The sequence below is a fragment of the Musa acuminata genome, chromosome BXJ1-9 (genome assembly GCF_036884655.1).
Source record: "Musa acuminata AAA Group cultivar baxijiao chromosome BXJ1-9, Cavendish_Baxijiao_AAA, whole genome shotgun sequence".
Lineage (NCBI taxonomy): Eukaryota > Viridiplantae > Streptophyta > Magnoliopsida > Zingiberales > Musaceae > Musa > Musa acuminata.
Window position 1 is genome coordinate 10,559,609 of NC_088335.1, and position 17,429 is coordinate 10,577,037.

General features: G+C 37.6%; 3 protein-coding genes across 3 annotated transcripts; 2 read left to right on the top strand and 1 right to left on the bottom strand.

Moving 5' to 3' along the window:
- Positions 1–2,134: 2,134 nt before the first annotated feature.
- On the top strand, positions 2,135–5,405 carry LOC135593163 (protein TIFY 6b-like). The gene is made up of 7 exons (XM_065083008.1): positions 2,135–2,294; positions 3,079–3,281; positions 3,376–3,650; positions 3,759–3,849; positions 3,947–4,298; positions 4,554–4,611; positions 5,002–5,405. Exons 1-7 carry the CDS (start codon positions 2,243–2,245, stop codon positions 5,189–5,191), a joined length of 1,221 nt encoding a protein of 406 aa, XP_064939080.1. The 5' UTR covers positions 2,135–2,242; the 3' UTR covers positions 5,192–5,405.
- Positions 5,406–8,986: 3,581 nt separating this feature from the next.
- On the bottom strand, positions 8,987–10,347 carry LOC135594268 (transcription factor MYB20-like). The gene is made up of 3 exons (XM_065084669.1): positions 9,994–10,347; positions 9,762–9,891; positions 8,987–9,614 (listed from the first exon to the last, which is right to left on the bottom strand). Exons 1-3 carry the CDS (start codon positions 10,124–10,126, stop codon positions 9,035–9,037), a joined length of 843 nt encoding a protein of 280 aa, XP_064940741.1. The 5' UTR covers positions 10,127–10,347; the 3' UTR covers positions 8,987–9,034.
- Positions 10,348–15,178: 4,831 nt separating this feature from the next.
- On the top strand, positions 15,179–16,507 carry LOC135594270 (glutamine synthetase root isozyme A-like). The gene is made up of 6 exons (XM_065084670.1): positions 15,179–15,402; positions 15,496–15,571; positions 15,672–15,723; positions 15,814–15,851; positions 15,917–16,078; positions 16,240–16,507. The coding sequence occupies exons 1-6, from the start codon at positions 15,276–15,278 to the stop codon at positions 16,304–16,306; spliced, it is 522 nt and encodes a 173-aa protein (XP_064940742.1). The 5' UTR covers positions 15,179–15,275; the 3' UTR covers positions 16,307–16,507.
- Positions 16,508–17,429: the final 922 nt, after the last annotated feature.

Genomic DNA, 17,429 nt, shown 5'->3' on the forward strand with positions numbered 1-17,429 from the left:
AAATACTTATTATCACTAGAAAATTTGTAACCACAGACATTCCTCCGCACTGATGTACCAAAATGCGAGTTGAGGGCGGAATAAGAACATGCAAGCGAGCGGTGCACAAGTCGACAGGAACATGTGCTCCAAACAATTCTTTGTTCACCACACACCCAAAAGGAGATTGGACATGGATAACAAACATTGCGTGAATATGGCGACGAGCGATGGAGGTGAGGGATGGACAGCTCTCTGTCTCATATCCGAGGCAAAGTAGTTCCTTCTCATTTGTCAGCACATTTACTAGTAATTGAACTTGCAATTTAGATTTGTTAGACAACAAGTTGAAGTTACCACTATTGCTGGCAATCCCAACGCTTAGCCCAAGTGAAATATCGAAGAACAGAAGTTACAGATACTCATCTACGGACGAACTAAATACCAGCTGAGACGAAGCATCTCGACGATCACGTAACTCGTGTATCATTTGACCCTTCACGAGAGAGAGAGAGAGAGAGAGAGAGAGAGAGTGAGAGGTACGGGATTGCGTGGCCTCGGTGTTTGGACACTGCTCACAGCAGCGGCAGTGTCATTGGCAATATGATTGATGATGGAAGCCAAGTTGTTCGAGTCACGAGGGCACATGAATGCGTGTGGGTGGATAAGCTTGGCTTTTGGCACGCCTGTGTGAGTATAATATAATACAATACATATCATTCCGGCCAATAATTCCTTCAGTCAACAGCAGCGGCTCAAGATATGCCAATGGAGGCATGCTGCACCTTTCTTTGTCCTGCTCAAAGCGGAGCACTTGCCGACGACGAGCATTGGCCCGACCGAGGTGGTGGAAGAGCCACCGTTTCTCTTCTCCCATCTCTTTCTTTCTTTCTTTCTTTCTTTTTATCCCTTTTAGCCTTCCCCCGTATTGTCTATCAACCAATCAAAATAATTTTTTTTTGCATCCCAAGTACGTTGAATAATTTTCATTAATCTCACAAAATCTAGGTAGCATCAACGAATTATTTTATGATCATCAAATCTGAAATTTTTTTTGTAATAGATAACCAAAAAAAATTTATACCAAACACGATCTCCAACTCAAGGCACAAATCGAAAGGCACGGCACGCTACCCCACCCCAATTGCTTCGTGGGTGTCTGCCGTGTCGTCCACTTTACTACGTTCACGAGTTGTGCCTTCAGTCGGGCACTATATATATATATATATATATATATATATATATGAGTTAATGCTTTATTATTAATTTATTCTTTTAGCATTAGTCTCTTTTCCGTTACTTAAGTCCAAAAAAATTAAAATAATTACAAAAGTTTAATAAGAGAGATTTTTCACCTTAGGCAAAGGAGAGTGAAGATTTTCATTTTCTGCAGGACTTAAGTAAAATACTATAAAACAAGTTATTAAATTAAAAAAATTATAAGTAACGGAAATTTCTCATATTATTCATGATGACTTCATCGTAATAATTTAAGATAAGTTTGAAAAAAATTTATTTAATTAAAAGTTTAATTAACAAATTATATTTGAAATGAAAATTATACAAAATATTAGAATATTAGAATAATCAAAGAAGAGTGAAAAATTAATTTTTTTTTAACCAAATGGCACTAATTTTCACGTGCGACAAACATAGTTCAAGATTTTTTTTTTGGAATTTTCAGTTTGTATGGATTATTTTTTTCTTTTTAATAAAAAATTTTCTTAAAATGTTAGGAAAAAAAAAAGAAAAAGCAGCTCTGAATCGTAATTTTTTTTCTTGTACAACTTAATTATTAATATCCTTTTTCGGTAATATATTAAAGGTGTCAACGAACCATAAGAAGACTCGACAACAAGTTCGTGTTGTAACGGTGTTACAATTATGCTATTGTTTGGGATCCATACATTTTTGTGACCGTTAAATGCATGCGTGTGAACGACGGCCCACGCGCTGCTCGCTGGCTGGCTGAATCGAACGACAGCACGTGACCAACAACGGGGACCACCCCACGGCGCGGCGAGGTCAGCACCGATGTAATGGTGGGCGCGCGCACGTGGGCCGAAACCGGCGCCAGCCGGTAGCGCCCGCTATCTGGCCGCTCGAGGTCCCCCCTTTCCCTCCTCCCATCCCTATATCAACGACCGGAAGCGAGCCGGTTTCCTCTGATGCAGTCCTCTTCATTAATTCTCCAACGAGGGACGAAGAGGGGAAGGAAGGAAGCTTTGTTTCAGTAGGATTTCTGCCTTGATCGGATCGAGTGATGGAGAGGGATTTCTTGGGAATCTACGGGAGGGAAACCAGCGAGGAGCCGGGTATTACATCCTTCTTCAAGCTTTTCTGTTGGGTCCATTGAGCCGTGCCTTGTTTCTCATCTTCTCTTCCATTTTCTGTCGAAGAGTGTCCCTCTTTTTTCTCCTTTTCGAGGCTAAAGATGCGATCTTGGATGATCGTCTTCTAAAATGATCGGAGATTAGGCTTTGTGTTCTTTGTTTGCGCTTTTGATGTCCTGTGATCTTGCGTAAACGTTGATAAATGGATTGGGCATGTGGTACGGTAATACTTCTGGTTATCGAAGGCCGGGACTTGGATCGCCTCTGTCGCTCTTGTAGCAGAAATTCTTTAGTTCTGATACCTAATTTGCTGAGTTATTTACTCTTTTGATGAATTTAGTTTGTTTTCATTTTCTGAAGATTGGATTGCCCGGTTTATGAGGGTGTCTTGCTTTGATGTCCTTTTGCTATTAGTCAATTGTCGAAAAGGTCTGAAGCTCAACGTGTAAAGATTTAGATGGCGTTCTTGCAAGAAGCTTTAAACTAAGATCTTGTGGCTTTAATTATACTATGGCTCAAGTTCTACTTGAGAGTGTGTGTTTTATATTCTAACCTAATGTGAAGAACCATTGCGGAAGGAAAACAGAGCACTTGGTGTTCTAATGCATCATATTGTAACTGGTGGTTTTTTTTTTTTTTTTTCATAGGTCTGAGTGGATAATTGACAGCTTGTGATAAGAATCAATAGTCAGATTAATTGTTGGTGCTTTTGATTTATTTCAAATTTCTCTTCTGAATTTGTTTATATTTTCCTTGTAACTCTCAGATCTTTTAGGAGGTTCGGCGGTAAAGTGGCCTTTCTCGAATAAGGTCTCTGCCATGCATCAATTCATGTTCTACAAGTCCTCCCAAGAGGAGCAACCAAGAAACCATGTCTTCGACAAGAACTCATCATTTAGATTTCAGTGCATATCAGCCTTGGATGCCTTTAAGGCCAATCAGAAAACCCCCCATGCATTAGCAGCTCAGGTATACATGTCTGTCATGATAATCTAAACATCATGAATGAAGCTTTCATTTTGCTTACCGAAATGACATGTTCATGTGTCACACGATCTTGTAGAAATGCTCGAGTGTTGATAGGCAAGGCTTCAGCCAATATCCCATGCAGGCATATCAAGCTCAGAACACTGACTCCTTTGATGCTATGCATCACCAATTAAATGAGGCTAAAACATTTCCATTGGCCTCACATCACAGCAGTCCTTTCTTCAAGGTTCAGCATGCCCATGGTGGTCCTAATATAACAGTCACCAACACTGAGCAGCAAACTTTTAGACGTGGAGCTGCAGTTAACACCCCTGTTGGTGGACCTCTTGTTGGAGCCTTTGCTTCAAGGTAAAATTAATTGGGTATATGCTTCCAAAATAAGTCTTCGATTCCTATTATGAAACACTGGCTTTTTTTATCTTTTGACAATATGATATGGTTGATTTTTTTCTTTAGGAATGCGCCCCAACCCACTTATATGACTGCTCAGCTAACTATTTTTTATGCGGGTTGTGTGAACGTGTATAATGATGTTCCATTGGATAAGGTATTCATTTTATATCTCATGGTGTTGGCATTAGTTGGATGATATGAAAGATACCACAGTTGTGAAACTGTTTCGTTAATTTAGCAATTCTTTTCAGGCTCAAGCAATTATGTTGTTGGCGGGTAAAGAATCTAATGCAATGAATCCTAGACCTGAAGTACCAGCCACAGCCACAGTGCCAATCAAAATGGCAGGACCCAATGATTTAAGTTTAAAGCAGACCTCCATCCCTAAACCATTTTGCATGACATCAACCCATTCGGGTCTCTCAAGCCCGATTTCAATTGCATCTCACACAGTGGGTAGCTCAGGGAATGGTTCAAGCACCAATGATGATACAACAGGGCCTAAAGCTAGTAATCCACTGGTCCCAACAAACCGGAAAAATGTCACCAAAACTTTGTCTGCTGCTTTAGGCTCAGAAACCATGGAAACTAGCACTCCTAAAGGTAATGTTCTCCATGGTTCCATGCAAGCTATGTTTCTTCAGAATATTGAGGTGCACCAAGTATTGAGGTGAACAATTGTATTGTATACATGAAATACATCCATCAGTCAGTATCTATGGTTAGAGAAGACCCTTGTATTTCACATGCACATCAAACAAACCTCAATTGTTCTATTTGTTTTTCCTACTCACTATAGGAATTTGTTTTTTCAGTTTTAGCATGTTCAACTAAATAGATAGCCATCTATGTCTGCAGCTGTACCTCAAGCTCGGAAGGCATCACTGGCACGATTCCTCGAAAAGCGCAAGGAGAGGTGGGTCTGTCACGTTCATTTGATTTCATTTCTTAGAATAGTTGGCTACTTAATGAGCTATGTCCATTGGATTATCTGTTTGATTTTGTACCTGATTTGATCCAATGCATGACCTATAACACTAAGGACCATCCCTAGTTTCTTTCGTGAATTTATTTCATTTCAAGCATGATACTTTGTGCTAAATGAAGACCATGACATATTTATGTTATTTCTTTTGAGATGCAAGCAAGGACCATTTCCTAGGTTTTTTTTTATGAAATTATATTCCAAACATAACACTCGGAGCTAAATGAAGACCATGACATATTTATTTTCTTGTTTATCTGGGTATTTCTCCCATCCACCCAAGAGAGGGGTCCGTTGCTTGACTTGCTTGCTCCATTTCAGGATGACCAGTGTCATGCCCTATTCTTGTTCAAAGATAAGCCCAGAGAATGGTAGTGGATTTGAGAGTTGCAATGTGTCAAGCATATCTTCATCAGCTGATCTCAATCTTTCAAGCAATCGAGAGGACTCTTGGTTTGTGGCACATCCGAAGGGCAGCATGGATAGTGGGGAGTCCCTAAGCAGTAAGTGACGTTTATCGGAAGAGTCATGCAATGTGCAATTCAACTATTTGGTCAGTGGAGCATGTCATATAATGTTGGACAAGAGAAGTTATTATAGGGGACTGTCATATTAGAGAGTTCTGTTGAAATGTAATAGGACTTGTCCAGAGATCTCTTATCATTTGTCTTCTAAATGTTATCATTTCTCTATCTTAGAGAAAAATAAAAATGATGTCAATATCAGGTGATAGATTTTGTTAGTTTTTAGAAGATTGCTGAAAACTAACAATAGTTTCTGATGATTCCTTGAGAAACACAATTCACTCAAGCTTGAAATTTCAGCACATCAATTAAGCAAGCCTTATATTTTTCAGAGTCATGTTACAGATCATAATATCCTTCTTATAATGCATACTGATTGAACAGGAAGGCAAGGAATTCGGCTATGGTTGTCCATTCTATCTTGTTTATTCCTTTCAATATCTGCATCTAAGAAAGCAAATGGCATCATCTAACAGGGAGAACTTATATTGTATCTTCTGTGCTGAATTTTTTTTTTCATTCTTTTTCTTTTGTGCATGTTATTTTCTTAGAGGCAAAAACAAACACTTTGATTTTGGTATAAAAGCAATACTTCCAAATTTGTCAGAGACTATATTTAATATCAGGGAAGCATGCATGATTCATCGAATTTTCCTTGCCAGTCTCTCAAACAGAACATGTAGGATATGTTTTGCATGCATTTCCAATGAAGAGAAATTGATCTAAAAATAAGGACTGAGGGTTGATTCTTGTTGGCTTACATAAGAGTAAAGATTAGGTTGCCTGCAAATTACCTTTCTATTTGGGTTTGGTCAGCAGGTTGGTGAAGCTCATGTGGGGTCATTAATCAGTGCTCTTCATCTTCACCCAATTGGGAGATTGAATTCATGGATTCTTATACGCAGAAAAATACTGAAAGTGAAGTTTCTTTGCAGCAGCTCCTCCTCACATTTCAGAATGCACCACTACATCTCTCTCATGTCCATCATCATCCGAAAGCTGAGGCCACAAACTATGCTCTCTTTCATGAGGCAACTCCAAGCAAGTCGGTATTGGGAGTCATAGGTAATCTACATCAACAACTATAGCATTCCATATGTGTCTTCAATCTTTGCCTTGTCTCTGGAACATAGTTACAGGAAAAATCAGAATCAGAATTCACCAATTAGACTGTTTAAATCTTAGAAAAGATCAAAATATTCTTAATCATTATTTGTTATAAAAAGATTTGATAAAAAAGGAGGAGTGGCTCACATGGTGTAATGCTTTCATATGAGATTCAGCTTCTCAAATTTTGGACTTCATATTTCCTTTCCCAAGCATCTATCACATCAATTCACTGATGTCATGTCACCACATGCATGTATTATCAAACAATGAGTAATTGGACCCCACCTATGAAAAGATGAGCATATAACAACATCTCCCATTTCAGACCATTACAACTACAAGGAAACTGAGTCACATCATATAGCTATAAGATAAATGACAGAATTAGGATTAATATTAGTTTTTTGAAATCTAGAGTCAAAGTGTTTTTCTTTTTCTAATTTATGATCTAAGATACCAGGCTCTTGCAAAAGTAAGAAACCATGCATGAAGTCTTTGTAGATTTTGTGTGGAACCTAAAGATTCCACCAAACTTCTCTTTCTTTTTGCTAAACCTTTTTTTCTTACCAAAAGCAAAATATATTAACTAAGCATATGAAGTAAAAAAAAAAAAGAGTAGGTTAAAGCAAAAAAAAAAAGAAAAGAAAAAGCCCCACTCCTCTCTTTAAAAATATAAAGTCTTAATTAGCTTAACATGATTAGTTTATTATATATATAGATGAGTGATTAAAAAGAAATAAAAAAAACTCTAACACATCATATTAAATATCCTCAATAAAAAAAAAATCAGATTCCAGTTATCACATGCAAAAGAAGAAACAATTTGGAATTGACTTCTGTTTCAACTCACAAAAGTAACACATTGCAGTGTAACACACACTCAACTTGACAAATATGTATCACAGTCCAATATGGTCCTTGTTTATGATATGATTGGGAGCACAAAATGAACCCATATTCCAAGTCAGTCCAAAATAAGCAATTAACTCTCCACATGTGAATTCAAACAAGTGAATTATGTGTTTCATGACACCCTAACTCTAGGGTTACTTAATAGTTCTAATATGCTTCAAGTGAGAGATTGTGATAGCAAGAAAGTTTGGTAGGCTTTTGGACCTATTACTTAAGAGAAGATTGTCAGAATATACATATAATTCAAATGGATTTGGACTATTAGTTCCAACCTCTCATATTTGTGCACATAAATAATGAAAGTTATTTCATATAATAGCCATCAAAGTATTATGAGCATTTAGGTATCAATATATCTGCTCATTCTTCATGTATCTTCCTTCTTCTAACACACACGCACATTCTCAAGGTTACTAATGTGTTAAATAATTTTCAGTCAAATGATAATAAACTTACAAAAATATTGACTACAAGGATATACACATATATATTCAAGTTATATATATGGTACCATTAAAATAATAGAGGTAAGTACAAAAATAATTGAATTAAAAGGTATAGATATGCAATTTAATCAATTAATTCTATTTGTGGCAACAAGAAATTTATATAGTGGTTGACAATTAATAATAATAATATTATTATTATTACTACAGGGGTTTTTTCATGAATAAAGAGTTTTGAGTCATGGGGATGAATAACAAGGCATTTAATTATAGAGTCTTCGTATAATATGATCAATATGATGATGATGATGATTATTATTATTATTATTACAGTAATGATGCAAGCCTGATGTCATGTTTATTCTCAGCATGCATTAGTTGCCACAACCTCAATTTTCAACCAAGACTTTTGTTGACTTTGACATTAACTACAAGTCCACGTCAAAGAGAGAGAGAGAGAGAGAGAGCCACTGTGGTCGTGAATGACAACATCCCCACCACGACTCAAAGATTCATAAAGTTGGAACCATTAGCATTGACCAGCGAGAAACAGTCAAAAACTAGGTGCCTTGTGCCATAAATTTCAAGTTTAACCTGTTCTGATAGTGGTGCAGCTTTATAGACTTTAGCAACTTTGGATCGTCGTCCAAACCAAGAACATGTTTAATGAGGTGACTTGCAGTGGGATATATACAGCGGTTGGAGTTTTATATATACATGTATTGAATTGATGATGGAAGCACTTTGACCATGCAGCACCTATTTGTCCTCATTGTAATCAGAGTCATGCAGAAACTAATCTCGGAGTTCAACGTCGAGACATCAAAATATCGGCACCGGATCTAAAATGTTTCTATCCATACATGGTCAAAACGCAACATGGATAGAAGAATATTATAGCAATAATAATAAAATAATGGGATTGTACAACTAAATACAACAATTAACATGGATTGAAGTCAAACTCTCTCTCTCTCTCTCTCTCTCTCTCTCTCTCTCTCTCTCTCTCTCTCTCTCTCTATATATATATATATATATATATATATATATATATATATACACACATCATTTTCTCTCAGCATGACCAAATGACGTACATGTAGATTGATTGACCGCAGCCTTATTGTTACTCACTCACCTATTAACTTGTCATTTTGAGGGATATTGGTGTCTAGCTATTTATTTCATTTTGTGGTTGTATTTAAGTTCATGATAGAGAACGTACATCGAATCAAGTAGTTGAATGTGTTTTCTGCACATTTAACTTAAGAAGACTAAAACATTGGAATCTTTTTGCAATCATTTTTTCAGCAAAATGGATTTTCATTGTTCGCCAAATCACAAAACCATCAGAAAAGAGAGTCAGAAGACGTCATGTTTCCATAGCTCCTCTCCATGAATGGAAGACCATACAGTTAAGTCATCCACACCCCAGAGATACGTGGATTCTGGCAACTCCATGAATGAAGGAGGTTCGATCGGCCCAGCTTTTGCCGATGAACCGGTGGAGGAGCATGATGATGATGAGGATGAAGACGAAGAAGAAGAACCACAGGGGATCAGTATCTCATGCGGTTGTATTATTGGCACCTCATCAGTGCAGAATTCGGGGCAGCTGCTAAGGGATGCATCAGCAATATCAGGTGCACGATCGGACGTGCCCACTGCGCTCTTCTCTTCTGCTTCCGGTGCTTCATCTACCTCACAACAATACTTTGAGGTGGCCTCCTCGGCTTTCTGATCTCCATTAGACCAAGCATCCACGTGTCGCCGTTGCTGCTTCGGCTGCTGGTGGGTCTGCTCGTTGGCTGAAGGGATGATGGGCGTGTGAGTCAGGGGATCGGTGCCTATCTTCCTCAACTTTTTCTTTATGTGGGTGTTCCACAGGTTCTTAATTTCATTATCTGTTCTACCGGGGAGATGAGATGCAATCTTCGACCATCTACCAGAAGAAGTAAAGGGAAATAGAAAGGCTTTTTGCTTCAGCTAAAGTGGGGAGCCCAACAACACAAACATAATAACATATCATTACACATGAGAGAGAGAGAGAGAGAGAGAGAGAGAGAGAGAGAGAGAGGGGGCAAAGAACCTGTTGCCGAGCTGAGAGTGGAGGTCGATGACTAGCTTCTCCTCGGCGTCCGATAGCAATCCCCTCCTCAGGTCAGGCCTGAGATAGTTTGTCCACCTTAGCCTGCAACTCTTTCCACACCTCAGCAGTCCTGTATCAACAACACCAGATCATTTGCTCAGCCCAAGCACTCCTGTTCCCCTCAGAACTCCCTCCCAGAAATCATACTCTCCTGATCACAAGAGAAGCAAACCTGCAAGCTCGGGCACAGCTCTCCAGCAGCATTTCCCATGGTTGAGCATGAAGTTGACGAGCTTCCTATCCTCCTCAGCTGTCCAAAGCCCCTTCTTCAACCCCACCTTCTCACAGCATGGCTTCCTCCCCATTCTCTCACAACAAAACCACTTGAATTAGAAGAGGGCACACAGAGAGTGCCTATCAACTCCTCTCTTTCCTTTATAGCTCAACCACTCTCGAACCTTATGCCTGTCTCATCTACGTGTCAAGTGAAACTAATGTGCCCATATTTCTTCGGAAATAGAAAGAGATTATGATGCGTGCTTGCACCAAAATGGTTGGTGGAGATTGATCGTATGGTGTTCATGAATTCTTATCTCTTGCTTTCAGAAAGCCTGTGTTATCATGACGATCGATTGCTCTGTGGTCGAACTTATATAATTACTTCTAGCAACTATAAACGAGGAAATGAACATTTAGTATTCCACACAAAGACTTGCAGCAGCCAAGACAGCTCGATATGTAGTATTCTTATCCTCCACTTGTGTGTGTGTGTGGGTAACGAAAGAGACGCTACAGAGACCACTTCTACTTGGATTGTGTGGATAAAAGGATACATAGTAGAGTGTTGGAAGTAGTAGCATCAATTATATTCTACATAATAGGTTCAAATGCAGCCAATAGTATTTGAATTCAGTTTGTCGAAATGGGAACTTTGGATTTCTTGGTCAATAGTATAAGTGGTTCTGGTTTGACCAATCAGCATTGGACTTTGACCTTTGGTGAAAAGTGTCAATTGGGCTTAATGAATACGAAGAAGATGGAGGAGACATACTTTATTGTCGAATTTCTCTTTCCCACACATGGTTTTCCACTGCCATCTAAGCTGTAATTTAGCTGAATGAGATGCTTCATCAATATATAAGGCCTAAAGTTATCAATCAAAATGGAAGAAAAATGATTAAAAATAGTACCCAAAAACGTCTAAACATCATCACTACATCTGGATTTGCTAAACATTATTCTTTTAGCACACAATTCAAAATTTGAGGAAAGATAAACGGTGAAGATCAAATTCGATCGTACGAAAATCACGAAACAAAGACAAAGATATTTGTTATCTGCCTTATTCAATCCCAAGACTTTGTTATAAAGGTTCCAAATCTCTATCAGCTGTTTGTTTTGACACCTTGATTAGTTGCACATCAAAAGCAATAGGGGTGGGTTATCATGACACATCAGGTGAGATGGACCCACTACTTAGAACTTGTGCTTAAGTGGTTTCCATCACGGGATTGGAAACCATCATTTGAGAAGAAAGTTTCAAGATTAAGAATCCATGAGTCATGCGACCGACTTTATTACCAGCTTGGGGAAGACTCTCTCCCTATTATTTTGTCTACAATTCACGTTTTGTAGCACCCACATATGAGATTGGAATGGCTTGAAGGTTGAGTACGTAGTAATACAAGTCTTGATAATGACTTGGAGATTTAGATCTCTAAAATTCTTCAATCTTCACTGATTAATCAGACATCAGTTTATTCGGAGCCTACAAAATAATGATGACTGTTAGTCTCAGACTTTAGCATCATACATTTGAAGATGGGGCATTAAGATTAGCAAAAGTGATCCCCTCAACTGGTTGAATTTGAACAGCATGATTTCATTAATAATAGACAACTCAGAACTCTGGAATTCCGGCCTTTAGTGTGTTCTCCACTGTAGATATTCAGAGGAGAATAACATGTCTATTATTCAGTATGCAGATGATTGAAACTGAGACTTCAAAGCATGAGCCAAAAGTATCTGCTTTTGAGTGTCTAAAATAGAATTCAGTATTGCTGATGGCTGAGTGATAGGATTTGTCATTGCATTATCAAATTATTGGCTTTGTTTCTGGGCATCTTTTTCTGACAACTTATGACCACAGGTATATGACTGAGGTGAGTAGGTTGGCCCTTCCAGAGTTTGACTGAAGCTTTGTAACTTGAAGAGAAACTTCTGAGTCCTTCTCGAACCATTCTAACAACACTAAGGTATCTGAAGGTTTATAAGATGTAGGATGGTTTGAAGCTGCATTGTGCTTATGGGCAGTTTGTAAGTAACCGGTTTGATTGCTTCGTTTTTTTTAGACTCTGCTAGAAATTTGTACTTTCATTTGGTTTTCAATCGTCTCTAGATTGTGTAAAGGATAATTTATGTAAATTTTAGGTAGTAGGATTCGTAAATGTGAGTAATCTTATGAACTGCTTCGATATAGAGGTCTTATGAAGAAAACAAAGTACATATCCACAGATGAGACATCTGGGAGGCAGGCTTGGTGGCCAAGAACAGGTCTGATGCCAACAAGAAGCCATGCAAAGTGTGGTGCAACGTTTCTGTCTTCAATTTGAACCTTTTCTGGGTAGCCCTCATGATATTTGAATTAGTAGGAGCAACCACTGGTTGAGCTTCAAACACAGAATCATGATACTACAAAAGATCCACATCAATCAAGCCTCAGATACATCACATGTTTTGTAATATGTGACTGCATTATTTCACTACATTGATCTCATGAACCAAAGTGATGTGCCAGCCAAAGCAACTGCTACTTATCATCAGATAACACTTGTAAAGAACAAGGTCTATGAGAAGAGAGAGCCCTGTCAGATGAGTATATCAAAGCCAGGAGAAAATATTTTCATTCAGTAAGCACATTTATCATTCTATTGCCTTCAAACTACTTTTGGAGTAGTTTGCAGCAAAATTGCAGTCCTCAGCTTCATTTGCCTTGGCAGATAAGATTCTGACATATAAGCAGATGCTCTCCGGGAAGTCGCCAATGTGCACTAGTGGTCTTCATTTGATGGCCCTAATCATCAGTCTTTTAGAAGAATCTTCTTCTCATTGTAGCACTGGCCGTCTTGCCAACTCACATGGAAACCATTTGGTGACGGATGATTTTGATTGATGACAAGTTGATCCAGGAACTGATGTGAAGGAACAGAATTGCAGCTTAAGTCAGTCAATCTCCTTGTTGCTGGAACTGAACCATTTCAAGTCATCTTTATGAGATTAAAAGTGCTTCACGAGAATATGCCACTGTGTCCCACTTGTGTGTCTTTAAGCTCACTCAGTAGCTACAATTCATTTTTAGGGAATTGGTGGGTAGTTACAATAACCTTATCAAGATGGTCATTTGTGAGTGTCTATGTTAGATTATATGATTTTATTTAATTAAATAAGATATATTATATATTTTATTAAATTTTAATTATAGTTATCAATTAATAAAAAATTATTTATTATAAAATTCCCTAAGAGATTATTTTGATGGGAGGGATTCTTCTATTTTATTATTTTAGACTCTCTATTCTCACCTATAAATAGATAGAATCTCTTATGGATTACATAAAATGATCTATTCTTAATTTTTCTTAGTCTCTATTTCATAGCTTTAGTGGTGGATAACAAAATAGAAGAAGATGAGTATGCTTTTTCTCGCAAATCAATATTGATATAACATTTGATGACCATAAGTTTATAGATAAAATAAATATTCCAAATGGTATCAAATGGTATACAATCCTAATCTTGATATATTATTATTTGATTTAGATTCTAATATTAAATTTTTTGCATAATAGAAGCATTTTTAAAGTTTTTATGCTTACAATTATTGTTAGAGTCATGTTTTAAAATCAAAATTACTTATATTATTAAGAAATTTTAGATCTATTTATGATTACATCTGTTCATCTTTTGATAGATTAATATTATTTTTAAATTAATCCATGATATATTATGTTTGATCTTTGAATCTATTCCTCCATGCTCCTTGTATGCTTATGAGTGATGTAATGCCAAGTTATCGATCAATTCTGAGAATGCTTATGGGTGATGTAATGCCAAGTTGTCGATCAACTCCGTGAGAATGCTTATGGGTGATGTAATGCCAAGTTGTCGATCAACTCCATGAGAATGAGTATGCACAGAATTGAAAACGGGATATTTGATATAATGCTCATGTATGTCCGTGTCTTTTAGTTTTGTTTATACTTTACACAATACGTAGAGGATTGGTCGTGAGCTTTATAGTCCTATTTTGGTTGATTTTGATAGTCATTTTAGGTTTATAAATGAAGATTGTGTCGTAGGGATTTCAATTTGTAGTGAACTATCTTGGACTATTTATTATACGATCATTCGTGGAGTCTATATTTATAATTTGCATTAGTTATAAAGTATTTATTAAATGATTGCTTGTGGATCCTGAATGAAATATTTTCTCTAACCCATTTTATCTTTTGTAGGTCCTAAGAGACCATAGGAGGTTTTGGAGAGGTTGATTTTTACAGACGGATATGTAAAGGTGTCATACAGACTTAGGTAAAACCAATTAAGTTCGTAACAAGAAGGTCATGCATCGTGATGCCTGCATGCTTCATGCAGGCCATACATAACAGGCACACCACATTTCACAAAGATTACGATTATGTTGCTGGTCACGATCGTTGTTGGGTCATGATCGACCATAGAGGGTTGGTGATGTGCAGACGATGGATGGATGCACATAGTGAAGGCACCACAGGTGGCGACAACATATCATACGTGAGAATGATCGTGCATCACAAGGTCATAGGCAACACGTAAGGTCTTGGATAAAATATAGTAGAGTTCCTATTACCAAAATCATCTTATAAGGAATCTTATCATAAATAGATTTTTTTTTTATTGAGTGATAATTATAATTAAAATCCAATCAGATATATAATATATCTTATCTAATTAAATAAGATCACATAATCTATAATTATCTCATTTGGACCATTCATTAGTTAGATACAAAAAAATTTAAAATTAAAATAAAATTTATTTTAAAATAATTTTATCTAATTAGATTTTAAAAGTTTTAAAAAGTATTTTATATATGATCATAAATTTTAAAATAATATAATAAATTTAATAAATACAATAATACTAGATTAACTTGGATGCAAGTCAAAGCAATTATTATATCTATATACCTAGATATGTTAACTCTCTCTCTCTCTCTCTCTCTCTCTCTCTCTAAATAAAGTCTGACCTTGCTTCACATTCTAAACGAACAATAGGTATGGAATTGAACAGGGGAGTACAACTCTTTGGGGTCTTTTTAAGTTCTTGATAGGCTTAGCAGAAGATGCATCTCTCATGCTTTTGTTTCTCTGATCAAATGTAAATTTAGTTGATTTATTTAGGAAAAGAATTTTCGTTATATTCTTTTTAGGTATCAGTGAGTCCTGTTCCTCAACAAATAGTAATGTTCATTTCATGTCAGGGACCCTACTACTGTGCTGCCGGGGAAGACAAAAGCTTTTGGCCGAGACATGGTTGATGATCATGACAAGGCTCGTCTTTTTGCTGGTATCAACATCGGTGGCATTATTGGGGAAGTCAGGTAATCCTCGCGTCTCTCTCTGCAGTGAAAGCTGCCATCTTTGTCTGTCTCGATGACGTTTCTAAGCAGTTGCTACGTATCTTCGGCATGCAGTGGGAGTTCCAAGTTGGCCCCTGCCGTTGTTATCTCTGCTGGTGATGAACTGTGGGTTGCTCGTTACATTCTTGAGGTAATCACTGCAAACTTGACAGTTAACATCGTGCTTCGATCATTCTGAGAACAGAACACTTCCAAGCTCATGATTACTTGCGATGTTCTTTCATCCACAGGATCACCGAAATTGCAGGTGTAGTTCTTTCTTTTGATCCGAAGCCAATCCAGGTCAGGTTTGCATTCTCTTTTTTTTTTTTCCCATCAGCAATCCCCTGAAATGGTATCTGAAACCATTTCTTTGTTGTGACTGACTGCCAGGGAGATTGGAATGGTGCTGGTGCTCACACGAACTACTGGTAATCCATGTCGGCGCACCTTCACACTGCCATCAGGCTCTCATTCTTGTTCTTGTGGCTTGCAGCACCAAGTCCATGAGATGCGATGGAGGATACGAAGTCATCAAGGAGGCCGACAAGAAGCTCTTGGCAAGAGGCACAAGGAGCACATCGCTGCATACGGAGAAGGCAACGAGCGTCGTCTCACCGGGCGACACGAGACTGCTGATATCAATACCTTCTTATGGGTACGCTGCTTCCTTGTACGATCGAACTTATGCTCTTCGTTGTTCTCAGTGATCATGATTTTGCTTGGCTCGACAGTGATCTCCTTGCAACTGTTCGATGATTTGCTTAACTGAAATGTTCGTCCTCAGTCACAATGGATGTGTTATGTGGATCTCTTCAGGTTATTTCGAAGACCGGAGGCCAACATCAAACAAGGATCCCTATGTCGTCACTTCCATGATTGCTGAGACGACCATCCTCTGGAATCCATGAGCAAATCGTGGGATGGTGCGCCTGCTGCTTCATGGGATTCCCATGCTGCAGAGGGAACAGCTCTCATTTCTTCTCCTGTCATCAGCCAGTGTTTGCCCCGCATTGTCTCATTGTATTTCCAGTAATGACAGTAATAGAACAGACTAGGATTATGATGGTGTCTTGTGCTGTGAGGGTTGATGTGCCTCGTACACGATTGCAGTGCTAAACCTTGCATTTTGTATGCAATCCAGGATCATGTTCGAATGTGTAAAAGTTGATCCACAGTTTGGGATGCTTTTATCCAATAATTCTCGAAATTATTGGATTTTATATAGAGAGGAAAGATCTAATACACTGTACAGATCACCTAAGCTTTCTTTGTGATATGTGAATCATTGTCTTTCTGGTCTATGATTTCTTTTCTTTCTTTTTGTCTTGGGTGTATGTATGATGACAGCATCTCCATTTGAAGTACATGACTAAAGCATCTACTTCATTGGCTTTAGTAATCTGCTTGTTATCTGGTGCATTTTAGTCTTCAACTCTCTTCATGAAAGCTTAAATTCAACCAAGATTAGACCATCAGCTTCAGATGATAGTGTTCTTATGAACTTGATGCATCAAATGATGAAGGTATAACACTTGGATAATGGAGCTCATTAAAAGAATTCATTTAAAGTATGGGCTGTTATTTTGTCATGCAGTGTAATGATTTCTCATATTTAAAGTATGGGCTCAGACATCTTTTTTGTGCAGATTTCAATCAATTCAGACCTGATGCATGATATAGAAAGATGTCCAACTTCTTCCAGAATGATTCTCCATGATTATTGCAAGTGCGCAAGAAAGGCTATGATCTATGAAGATTTATGCTCTTTGACTTATTTTAGTGGGTGTTTGAGGGATGAACAAAAGATATCACAACAAAGTCAAAAAGCTAAATAAGCTTGAAAGATGATGCAGGTTTCTACATGGATCAACCATGCATAAGTTCAGATGAATGGCAAGAAATGACAATAACCAACTAATTAAATCTTCAGAAAACATATGGCACGCACCCCTAAGCACATAAAGTTTTATAGAAATCATCTGTAGTAGTAGTGGTACACATGTAGA

Bases quoted from the DNA above. Each gene is read 5' to 3' on its own strand.
- LOC135594268 (XM_065084669.1), bottom strand. From the start codon at position 10,126: ATGGGGAGGAAGCCATGCTGTGAGAAGGTGGGGTTGAAGAAGGGGCTT. The intron at 9,892-9,993 runs GTTTGCTTCTCT...TTGTTGATACAG, and splicing joins AGCTGTGCCCGAGCTTGCAG to GACTGCTGAGGTGTGGAAAG. The intron at 9,615-9,761 runs GTTCTTTGCCCC...TTCTTCTGGTAG, and splicing joins CACTCTCAGCTCGGCAACAG to ATGGTCGAAGATTGCATCTC.
- LOC135593163 (XM_065083008.1), top strand. From the start codon at position 2,243: ATGGAGAGGGATTTCTTGGGAATCTACGGGAGGGAAACCAGCGAGGAG. The intron at 2,295-3,078 runs GTATTACATCCT...TGTAACTCTCAG, and splicing joins GGAAACCAGCGAGGAGCCGG to ATCTTTTAGGAGGTTCGGCG. The intron at 3,651-3,758 runs GTAAAATTAATT...TTTTTTCTTTAG, and splicing joins GTTGGAGCCTTTGCTTCAAG to GAATGCGCCCCAACCCACTT.
- LOC135594270 (XM_065084670.1), top strand. From the start codon at position 15,276: ATGTCAGGGACCCTACTACTGTGCTGCCGGGGAAGACAAAAGCTTTTG. The intron at 15,572-15,671 runs GTAATCACTGCA...TTTCATCCACAG, and splicing joins TTGCTCGTTACATTCTTGAG to GATCACCGAAATTGCAGGTG. The intron at 16,079-16,239 runs GTACGCTGCTTC...GGATCTCTTCAG, and splicing joins ATATCAATACCTTCTTATGG to GTTATTTCGAAGACCGGAGG.